The sequence below is a fragment of the Chelonia mydas genome, chromosome 12 (assembly GCF_015237465.2).
Source record: "Chelonia mydas isolate rCheMyd1 chromosome 12, rCheMyd1.pri.v2, whole genome shotgun sequence".
Taxonomy (NCBI): Eukaryota; Metazoa; Chordata; order Testudines; family Cheloniidae; genus Chelonia; species Chelonia mydas.
Window position 1 is genome coordinate 24,213,036 of NC_051252.2, and position 12,132 is coordinate 24,225,167.

The following is a 12,132-nucleotide window of genomic DNA, read 5'->3' on the forward strand; positions in this document are numbered from 1 at the left end:
GATATCAAGAAAAAACTCGATCTTTATTACTGTTTAATAAATCCTTGCAATTTTATGGATTTATTTAAATGCAGCATTGTGTCTTACTATTCTGAATGAGAAAACAATGCAAGAAAACAAACACATTCATTCTGACTAAAATTTGTTCTCTAGAGGAAAAAATGACATACACCCTTGACAGCTTATTTACCAAACTCACTAAAGATTTATTGATTTATCAATCAGTGCCTTCAGCATTTGCTTCTCCCCTAGGGAAAATTAACAATTCCAACTAACCTAATATATTCTACGTATAAACTAAGTGAATGAAAGAATCAATCCTGGCACAATTTACAACATCCAGTTAAAAAAAAAAAAAAAAAAAAAAGCTGTCCCTTATGGTGTATATAAAATTGAAAGCCGTGCTAACGAAGAATAAATGCCTATGTTGCTTACTAATACAAAAAATATTTATTAAGACAGTACAATTGAACCCAACATACATTTTAAATCATTTAAATACTCAGTGGGAGGCAAGTGCATTGGAAAATAAAAAATTGAATGATTTTGCTTCTAGATTAATACTAAGTACTACCACTATTAGTTGCAATGCTGACATGCCTCAGAGCAGAGATATTTCACAACGTCCTACAAATTCTCTTTAACTCTACCTGTAAAAGCCTAAGCTTGTCAATTAATTACTGGTTTGATGAGGTCAGATCAAAGTAAGTATCCTAAAGGAAGAATGTGACAGTCTAAGAATACTTTCCCATTTTAGCAAATAAATAGGAAAAAAAGGGAAATATTTTAAAAGAAATTACAGTGCATTTACATCAATAAAACAAAATTAAAATGAAGGTGGGAGGGAAATAGCAGTAAATATAACATTAGCCGTCCACTAAAAGTATTAAAAATGTTCAAAACATATAATGTACAATAATATTTATAAAAGTTTGAAGGGTACTCAAAACAACAGGCAAAGCAGCTCAATAAACCCATACTACTGGGCTGAACTTCTGCAGCTCCTGACCACTACAGGCGCTCAGAGAATGCCCCAAGTTGTGCCACACAAACAAATCACATCAACAGCAAATAAGGCAATGAAGTTTCTCTCTTCAGTTCTAAAGAACAGAGTTTTCCCTAGGCTTCATACCTGCAGCTGACCTGCACAAGCCTATCTACATACAGTATATGCCCTGCTGTCACAATTAGGATCATCTCAACAAGGTACATCTCATATGAGTGTTAAAATCTGATTAATAAAAATAGCTGTATTGCACACTTACGAAAACCTCTTCTACATAGGTAGCTTCCTTTACTAAAAAAAATAATTCATATTCACAAAAGTGATTTGTGCGGTTTATTAAATATTTTAAAAATCTGCATTTGGGGGGAAAAAATCTGGCATCTTTCCTTTTTTTAAAAAAAGTTGAACTAAATAAAACAGATTGCCATCCAATCAAAGTGCATGGGAAATCCAGGAATTATTGTAAAATACTGCCCTCTGGTGTTAAGCCCATTCTAACGTGTGTGTGTGTTTGTGTTTGTGTTTTTACCTGAAAGATCCACCTCCAGGGTCATTCAGCTTCATTTTCTGATTTGCAGAGACCTGAACACCAAAGCCCCCAGGACTTGGGCTGGCTTGTATTGTTGGTGTCTTCCCTACTGTGCCTGAAAAACACCAAGCAATGTTATTATGAGCTGTCTTAGACAATTTACATCAAAGAACCTTCTGTCCAGGAACCAGATTTAACTGTCTCTAAATTGCAAACAAAAGCAAGTTGTTATTTTTAAAGGTTCCATTGCTGAAGAAGAGAGAACAATTTAAAAAATAAAGATGAATGCTAACTTTTTTTCAACATTTACTTATGAAAAAATTGAAGATTCTAACACTGCAAACCATTGTTCACAGCCGACTAAAATATAATTAATGGCAATAAATATGTCTGCAACTACCAGTAAACTGCTCTTCTACATAATCTGCACAGAATAAGCAAACAGGAACTGAAATCACTTATTTTAAAGGATAAGCAAGTTTTACCATCTAAGAGTTTTGGTAAAAATCATGTTTAAAGATATTCAATAATACTGTAGTATTTTGTCTTTGAAAAGTAAAATATATTTTCTTATTTTCCTATATAATAGTTCACTTTGTTACAATGGACAACCACACATTTTCAGAGTTAAAAAAACAGTTTGAGTTAGTTTTACACAGTACATAAAAATATGTAAAATTTGAAACAAAATCCTATTTAAAGCCCTACACTTATTTTCTCATTTAAAAAAATATTTTGTAAGCAGTTCACTTCTATATCTATACTTTGTAAAACTACTTTCAAATACACAGTTATATAAATCAAAGTAAAGATTTTCAAATGGGCCTAGGTGCACTCAATTCCCATTGAAAGTCAACAGGAATTGGTCATCTAATTCCCATCAGCACTTTAGAAAATTCCAACCAAAACAAACAACAAATTTCTGTTACTAATTAGCAATAAAAATTACCATAAAGCAATAGAGCTCTGGATGATCAATGCAAGGAAACTTTATACCAGGGCTTGCATTAAAAAGTTTTGATCAAGTGGAATTTTTACATTTTTAAGTGATACTTCAGTTTATTGCTTATGTACTTTATTAGTCACATCTACTCAGGCTATAGGTGGTCTGATTCTCTTTATTTCTCTTCAGTGCAAAGCCCTTTTTAGGCATGTATAAGATATTAAAAATTAAGGTCTTCTGAATTGATAAGTTCTTCCCTTTTTATGCTTACAAATCTCAGTTACTATTAATGAGTTACATGCACATGTAGAGAAGACCTTGAGACACCTTCGAAATCATTTGAAAGACCTTCCTGCAGTAGTCTTATGACTCATTTATTATCTGCAAGTGGGCATGCTTTCATGAACCTTTGTGATTTATATTATTTTTTGTTTCATAAGCCCTAAAAACTAAAACATGATTAGCTGAACTAATAAATTATTTAACATATGCTTTTCTGTAACAAAAGGGTTTGCCTTGACTGAGGACAGCATTTTTTTTTTATTCTAAGATCTTTGTTCAACTCCAGTCTGAGCTCTCAAAACAAAATTTATTTGACAGTCTTTGTTCAATCCCTCAGTCTACCGTGTATTACAGAAACCTCTGTATGAAGCCTCAATCTTGGAAAATCCACAGTAAGATTTAGGCCATCAGTTTCTAGACCCAGGAAATGAACTTGTATTGTGACATATTGAAGATCCATGAGGTGACACAAATAGCATCAATCCTTTAGCTGGTCAACTCATGTATCTATTTCAGATAAACTAATTAGAAGACTTTTTATTGAGTGAACTGGAAAGCATGGGATAATGAACGAAATAGAAGAAAAATTAACATAGTTCAGCATGTGCTATTTCTGTTCAGGAGACTCAAAGGGGCATTAATAATAAAAAAGCTGCAATGGCTCTGGCAAGGTGTAACAGATGTAGTGTATACTGTTAAAATAAAGTAATGAAATAGTAGTAATGTTCATCCAGAATTAATTAGCTTCAATAGCTTGATTTTTCTATGGATGCTAAACTTTGATCCACGAATATTACAGAAAGTACAGCAATGCAGTAGTCAATCCTTTAGTTTCCTGAAAGCAATCGAAACATATATAAACAGCCATATTTAAACTGTATATAGAGAATTAAATTCCACTTGCCTTCACCCTATGAATATGAATTTTCTCAAATGGATCTGACAGAATGTAATTAAATATGAGGTTTTAAATCTGGGATGATGTATACCTTTTTTCTATTTTAAACAGCTATTGTATATATATAAGCTACAATTTCCTAGGTTGCATACTTGTTGTTGCAAGGCCCAAAGCAAAGACAGAAACCTTGATAATGATCTCTTTGTTTATTTAGGCAGCCCACCACAATTTGCAATCACTTTTGTAAATTAAAATCAGCTGTTGGATTGGATACCTCAAGAGACTGATAATGACACAGAGTCTTTCACCATTAGGTCACAGGTTTAAGTGTAGGCAGCAGGGTCTGGAGGAATGAGCCCGAGATTAGGAGTTCATAGGTGCCTAGTTCTAATCCTGGTCCTGCCAATGATTCACTCTGTAGCCTTTGCAAAGCAACTTTACACCGCACCGGCTCAGTTTCCCCAGCTGCATGGCCTGGTATACACCATTTTTGTACTGGTGCAATTACTTCAGTAAGGGGTGTGAATTTTTACTTAAACAGTTATACCGGTACTGTGGATGCAGTTATACAACTATAAAGATGCCCGACAGTCTGCCTACACTGCCTACACTGTACTGCTTTAACTATACCAGTAAAGTTAAAGCAGCACAAACCCCATTATACCAGGATAAAGGTGCTTTGTCCTGGTATACCTATTCCTGTATGGGGAGGGGAATGTGTTATATTGTGAAGACACCCTTATACCAGTATAACTGTGTTCACATTAGGGCAGTGGTTCTCAAAGCCGGTCCGCTGCTTGTTCAGGGAAAGCCCCTGGCGGGCCGGACCGGTTTGTTTACCTGCCGCGTCTGCAGGTTCGACCAATTGCGGCTCCCACTGGCCACGGTTCGCCGCTCCAGGCCAATGGAGGCTGTGGGAAGCGGCGCAGGCCAAGGGACGTGCTGGCCGCCCTTCCCACAGCCCCCATTGGCCTGGAGCGGCGAACCGCGGCCCATGGGAGCCGCAATCGGCCGAACCTGCGGACGCGGCAGGTAAACAAACCGGTCCGGCCCGCCAGGGGTTTTCCCTGAACAAGCGGCGGACTGGCTTTGAGAACCACTGCATTAGGGGGTTGTACTGTTTTAACCATACTGAGATAGTTAAAGCAGTATAACTTACATGCAGACAAGCCTGTAAACAGAGATAACAATACTCATCTCACTTAGGGGAGTTTTAAGAATTAATGTTTCTAAATGCTTTGAATGTATAAAGCTTTATATAAATGCTAAGAATTATTCTTTAGTCAAGATTGTGACTATCACCTATTACCACCTGATGACCAATCAATGGGCTACATGAAATAAATGTGTTTTTTAGCCACAGTTTAACAGAGAGATGTCCACATCATGCAAACTTCCATCACCATTAGCACCACTGTTGGCATTCTCAGCACAGAGGCCAAGAACTGAATGGGCATGGAAATCAAATTAACCTTCTCACATTAAGGTATACCAATCAGGATTCGAGTGTGAAAGCTTGCACTCTCATGACATATTAAATAATTTTTGTGATAATAGTGTCAGTGTTGTCAATCCAATACTTCCTTTAAGAAGTAAACTCACTTCAACCCTGACTGGAAAAAGTAGTCCCAAGGCAACCCTTGGCCTCTCTGAAGTGAATGGCCAGTTAGAGTGTCAACTGGTGCTAATCGTAATGGCGGGTTTAGAATGTATATACTTGCCCATGGGCAACAGAAGGGACCAAACTACTCATCAGACAGACAATAATGATTGTAGACATTCCCAATCTAGACTGGATTCAGACTGAAGACCTTAAGATGACACGCTCTGTATACCATTACAAATACGCAGTTATCTAACTGCCTGCATCCAAAAAGATATTTGATAACTGTAAAGAGAAACAAGGTTAAAGATGGCAAGTAATAAAGGGGTGCTGGGAAACACAACAAGAACCTCTAGGGAGATAAGGAGGAGAGAATAAGCCAGTCCATTAATCTATCTTTGCACAGCTATATGGAACACCCAGGTTCAATACCTCGTCTCTTGCACCCCAGACTTTTGGTGGCTAGGTATGTTGCATGCAGCACTCAGTCTCTGGCACCACAAAAAGTGACTTTGGTGGCAAATGAAAGGCATATAGCTGAAAAGTTTCTCAAAGGGGTCCTACCTGGTCCTCTGCAGCTGGAAAGACAGTGGCTACAATGTGTGGCCTCAAGGGTGAGAGATAAAGCAGGGAGATTAAACCAAAGCATTCTCAGGGCTGCATCAGAACAGTGAAGAAACTCCTTCCCACACCAGGGGAAACAGTCATACAATAAAACAGTAAAAACCAAATCCCTCACTTCATTCCAACCGTCACACAAGAAACTGCTGAGTGAAACCTGAGCAATTTAGGATGTGGCCCTAAATTAGTAGTTACAAAACAGTTAGCTATATCAGACTGAAAAATATGTCAAAATGATATAGTGAAAACATGCATTTTCAGCCAGGAAAAAAGTAAAAGGTAATGTCAAGCCTGCCAATGTCAATGCTAACTTTTTCCCATGCTACTACTTTGTAATAAAATTACAATGAAATTCATACAAATGTAACATAAGCTCATTAGAACATTTAAACCCATACCTTGTGGTCTAACGGTCTGAGTTATTACCACTGGCATCCTAATCTGGGTAGTCTGGCAAGCAGGGTTTCGTTTCACAGTTTGAGCAGATGTTGACTGGATAATCTGCTATCATTGAAAAAAAAAGTATACTTATATTATACTCTATACACAAATACACACAACATATATATATTTTTACTAATATAAGCATGTGGGTCTCTAAAGCACAGCCAGCTGGTGACAAAAGTCATATTTATGTCATGTATGTGTGTGTGTGTGTACACACAACCACATACATGACATAAATATGACTTTTGTCATATACATACACAAACATGTCAGCAGTATGCTTTTGAAAAAGAATAACCACAAAGACTGTTTGGCAAAAAAAGTCATTTTCTTGATCCAAAAATATTGTATTTCATTGTATTAAATCTCAAGTGATTATGCAAGACCTGCAGTCACACACACAAAAATGGGAAACAGGGACTTTTTATAGTCACTATGTCAGCTTTTAACTTGTACCTTTTATTTTTAAAATCAGAGAATTTTATTGCTTCAGTTAATCTTGGGCCAAAGCCTATTGCCCTTACTGAAATTCTCAATTAAGTCAGAACGGGATAAGAACCTTTCAACTTGATCCCTTATAAATAAAAACAGAACAACAAAATCTACAAGGGTCACGTCTCAATATCATCAAAATACATGTTCATGATATCAGGAACAGGATAGCACAGATGTAGAACAGCAGACTGTCGAGTACACGTGGCTTTCTCAGAGGGAGAAGAAATCCATAAACAAACTAAAAAATTGCAGGAAATGTTTAATAATTTTGTATGAGAGAGAGAGAGAGAGGAACTGCATCCACTTTAAAGGATGGTAATGACACAGCCATGACTGGTTGAAGATAAAGCTATACAGACAATTCAGGGTCCTGAAGACATGACAACTCATACAACCTTCACAGTCATGGCCGTATCATTACCATCCTTTAAAGTTGACGCAGTTCCTCTCTCTCTCATACAAAATTATTAAACATTTCCTGCAGGAAGACTGTACTACAGTTCGGACTGCAACCTAATTTAATATGTTACACTGAGCAAACAGGAAACAATGCATCTTTGTTTGGCTCATCAGCATTATTCTTACAAACTGTACCCAAGAACACCTTACTACTATACAGGCCAAACCCCGGACTTAAAAAAGAATTTTGCAGGGTTATAAAATACAGTGAAAATGAGAAATTATGTTTTCAAATTAGTTTTGAAAATAGATTGAGAAGGAATGGAGGTAGGAAGATAAAGGAAAGTTTTCCATCACCAGAAATTGAACAAAAGGTTCCTGCATCATAAGCAGTGAAATCATGGGAAGAGGGAAGGAGATTGGGACTAGTTAAGCCGAGGGAGTGTGAAGAGGAACTGATTGAAACATGGTTGGTGGAGTAGGCTAAAGTAAGACTATGGAGTTTTCAAAACAAGGGGGGGGGGATTCTGAATTGTGCCTGAAATTAATGAGGAGACAGTGGAGGAGTAAAAGGATGAGCATGATGTTTGGTCATGCGTCTTTGTACGTGAGAGAAGACAGGCAGCACCATTCTGTACATGCTGGAATTTGGAGAAGTGGGAGGCCATAGTCAATCTGAGAGGAGACAAAGACATGCATGGATGAGGAGTCATCATAACTGTGTACACAAGCAATATTACAGAGGTGGGGAAACCAACTTGCAAAAACAGGAAAAATGGGAGGGAACAAGAAAATTCAATGAAAAAGGAGACAGCTATATTTATGGACACGGAAGGGAAAAGGAGGCTGGGAGACAGAACAGCTGGATGTATCTGGGAACGCTCCTTTTGCCCAAGAGAAACACTCCTCCCTTTAAAGCATCTGGATGAACCAAGACAGGCAATGAGTGAATAGGGAAGAGTCATTAAAGACAATTATCATCAAAGCATCAGCCAAACTTCAAGGTAGAAAAACACGATCTAGAAGAAAAAGAGGAGCTTGGTAACTGAAAATATTAAGAGAACGGAGAACTGGATTTGAATGCATCTTGATGCAGAGGAAGAATTACCACTAGATGTAGAACAAGTGTGCTTTAATAGGCAGGAAGACAATAGTCCACAATGTCATAGAGGACTCTGATCTGAAAGGCAGAAAAGCTAATTTTCTCAACCACACCTCTCTCCAGTCACCATGCTTACAATATTCTTTCAAACTAAGTTTTACTCTGGTGATAAGAGTAAACTTCTCCTCTCTATGACGTCAATACCTGTTTTCATTTCCGGAGACATTCTACTCTCCCCTGAAATGATGTAAAATGATAGATTTTAAAGAGTTGCAAAGGTTTAATACCAAAGACAAGGCAGTTATTGATAGTGGCAAAACAGAGAGAGAAAAGGTATGGGCAACAGGAACAATAGGAGTGGAGAAGAGGGTCCAGAGAACAGACAGTTCTCTAAGAAAACTTTCAGGTGAGGTAGGGTATAAAAAGTGAGTATAAAAAGAGGATAAATATACTGGGGTGGAAAGCAGAAAAAATAAAGTGAAAATAAAAAGTATCACCAAATTTAAATAATAAAATAAAATAATTTAAAAGAAAGGGAACCCCATTACTCCCTGTCCATGCTATCTGCATAGCCTACACATGGCAAAGAGCATCTAATAGCAGGCTGCTACTCCCCCTCCCAAGCAGATGGGCAGAGAGCTGGCAGGCAAGGGCAGGGAGTGAGCATAGTACAACCTCCTGTGGCAACACAGCTATATGCTGGCTGCTTAGCTGGCCTGGGTTGTAAAGTTACAATCCAGTCCTTTGTGCATTAAAACAAGCCTTACACAGAAGCACCTCAGCCAGCAGCTTGAGCATGCTGAACTAACAAACCACGTTTTCACACAATTACATGCAAAACATAGCAATAAAGGCAACAGCATAGGAAATAAACACACTGGAAATGATACAATTCTGAATATAATATTCTCTGTTTGGTATTTTTTATTTTTTTCTCACAATTAAGTGACAAAATATTGTGGAAGAAATAAATAAGCCACTTAACTTGTATATGCACACAGTACAGAATGGCTATGGTCTGATATGACATTTATCTTCACTCATGAGTAAACGCTTGCTAACTCACTTGTGGCTATGCCACTTGTGATTTATCAGTCTACTCACTCCTGAAGATAAATGTCATATCAAACCTTAGCTATCATGTAATCTGGCAGCATTAACTCACTTCTATCTTGCTTTTGTGGGTTTAGATTTCATATATAACATTAATGTTGCTATCCGGGGCCAAATTTTTACAACTTGCCTCAGAAATGATGCTTGTAAAATTGCATATGCAATTGTGTTTTCTCCCCTCACATTAATAAAAAAAATAAAATAAAAAAAAAAATCAAACAGACAGCATCTTCTAGTAAAAAGTTCTTTTTCTCCACCGTGACCAATATTGTGTTGCTGGATATACTCTTTCAAAGAATCAGTGAAGTCAGAAACGAAAAAAAACCCCAAACTATTAGGCCATCTAACTCCTCTCCCACTTACTATAAGATTGTTCTCTATAATATATTCTCTAATCTATTTTTAAACGTTTCAAGCAATGGGCCTTTCATCACTTCCTTTGGGAGACTACTGCACAACCTAATAACAGATCTTATGGTAAGGATATTTTCCCTTAAATTCAGCCGAAATACTACTTCACTTAATTTTATCCCTATTTATACTCCTTTGGATCACACTAAATAATTCATCACCCTACTTTAATGTTTAAACCCTTAAAATATTTGTAAACGTTTTTCATGTTCCCCTTTAGTCATTGTTTGACCAAGCTATATTTATTTAATTCTCTTAATCTTTCCTCTTAAATCTGTCCCTTAATCACCATTTTTGTTATTTTCTGAATTCTATTTAATTTGATTTTTTTTTATATTAAGGTACCCAGAACTGCATGTTGTATTTTTAGGGAAGTGCCACCATTGGTGGATAAAGGCCACCCCAATGGTCCATAATATTATAGCACCAAACTCACATTTGCCTTTTTGCCACTGGCTTACATTGCAAATATGTATCAAATTTCCAGTCCATTGTCATGTCTAGGTTTCTTTCTGCACTAATGCCTTTTGAATATCTACTGTTCACTGATTATTTGCATTTCAAATTTATTATACGCTCATTTTAGTTCAGTGACAGGACCTATATGCATAGGTTCATTAATACAAGCCACTTTTTTACCGCTTTCAGTCAACTTCCTCTAATCTTCCTTTAAACCAGTAGATACCTAATGATCAATCCCAGCTGTCTTCCAAAGAGAAAGTAGAGGAGAGTGGTGTCCACTGAATCTCCAAAATGCATTCAGAATCCACCAGCACAACAGCAAAGACCCAAAACCAAAGATTTCAGTAGAGTAGTGTGGGTTGGGGGAAAGCAAAATCCCCATATTATCAGGTATCCATGGTCTGCCATTTTATTTTACTTCTAATTTCGTATTATTCCACTGATTTAGCAGCATTCCCCAGGCTCGCATAGTGGTTAAGAAATATCTCAGAGTAAATATTGTTCCGGTAAGCAGTGGCGGATTAGCCACTGGGCCAACGGGGCCCATGTCCAGAGGCCCCGGCCAATTGGGGTGGGACAGGAAAAATGGGCATGCCCGTCCCCCAACCCGCCTGGCATTCCTGCCAGGGAGCAGGGGAAGCCCCTGCGTACCAACCCTGCTCCCCAGCAGGAGCACCAGGTGGGCAGGGGAAGCCCCCGCACCCAAACTCTGCTCCCTGCCAGGAGCACCGGGCAGGTGGGGGAAGCCCCTGCACCCCAACCCCATTTCCCCAGCAGGAGCACAGGGGTCTGTGTGAGGGGGGACTGCAGGTGGAAATGATGGGGAGGGGCCTTCCCACTTGCTCTGGTCCAGGGCCTCACAAATCCCTAATCCACCTCTGCCAGTAAATCCTAGTTATCTCTTTTGGACAACATGCACTGCTTTCATAAACACATATTTTCTAACCAAGAACTCAGAACACAAGCATTATATTTGTAACACCAACAGACCCCAGTCGTCAGCACTTGGGATCGAACCTGGGACCTCTGGAGCTTAGTGCATGAGCCTCTACTGCATGAGCTAAAAGCCAACTGGCTGTTAGCTAACGTTGTAGAACAGGCTCATTAATATCTCTCTAAGTGGTCTCGGTGCCACTAGATGGGACAGAGCGCCACACCCAGGAGGTGTGTTGGTTACACATTTATATTTCTTTGTGTTTAAACTAAGATTTTTTACCAAAGGCAGTCTGAAAGCTAACATTCCTACTGCCATTAGAGACCTTCAGGTTTGCTGTCCAACCCTAGAACTGACTATACTTCTTGAAGCCCTTTGTTCATATTGCAGTGTTTCCTCTTTTATCAGCTATTCTATCAGCAAGTCCATACCTATCATAGCAAGTGAATATGAATCATATGCCTACACCCACATGAATCAAAACTGAAAGGAAAAATTAATTCTACAGCCAAGTTGTCCAATAGCAAAAAAGCCTGGTCTTGATCGCACTGATATCTCAATCTAACCTGAAAAATACAATACATACAGTGCAACACACAGCTGGATTATCACCACTAGATATATTACATACAGCTTCAATACGTTCAACAAATATGGAAAACTTCCCTTGTTTGGTTTCACAGTTCTATCACTATTCTTTACCTGTAGTACCCATAATGTGCTAAGTACTGTCCACATACACGAATACACAGTTCCAGCCCCCAAAGTATTCACAGTTTACTCAAACCTTGAACACTGTGGCTTAGATCAAGTATGTAGGTGTACAAATAGGTTTTTGGCTCATCACATTAGTCACTCATCAATATTTTTTCAGTATTGAAAGGAAA

At 38.1% G+C, this 12,132-nt stretch overlaps 1 protein-coding gene across 9 annotated transcripts in view; it reads right to left on the reverse strand.

The window, feature by feature from the left end:
* LOC102945492 (transcription initiation factor TFIID subunit 4) overlaps nt 1-12,132 on the reverse strand; it is a 196,298-nt gene that overhangs the window by 149,721 nt on the left and 34,445 nt on the right. For 7 of the 9 annotated variants that reach the window (XR_005222310.2, XR_006285122.1, XM_037878199.2 and 4 more), the window contains 2 exons: nt 6,281-6,386; nt 1,536-1,650 (listed from right to left, as the gene is read on the reverse strand). Coding sequence is in view for 7 of the 9 variants with exons in the window: in XM_037878199.2 (XP_037734127.1) it covers nt 1,536-1,650; nt 6,281-6,386 (221 nt within the window). In the remaining 2 variants the exon portion in view is untranslated. The remainder of the gene's footprint in view (nt 1-1,535; nt 1,651-6,280; nt 6,387-12,132) is intronic. The other 2 variants (XM_037878200.2, XM_037878205.2) reach the window with 1 other exon arrangement.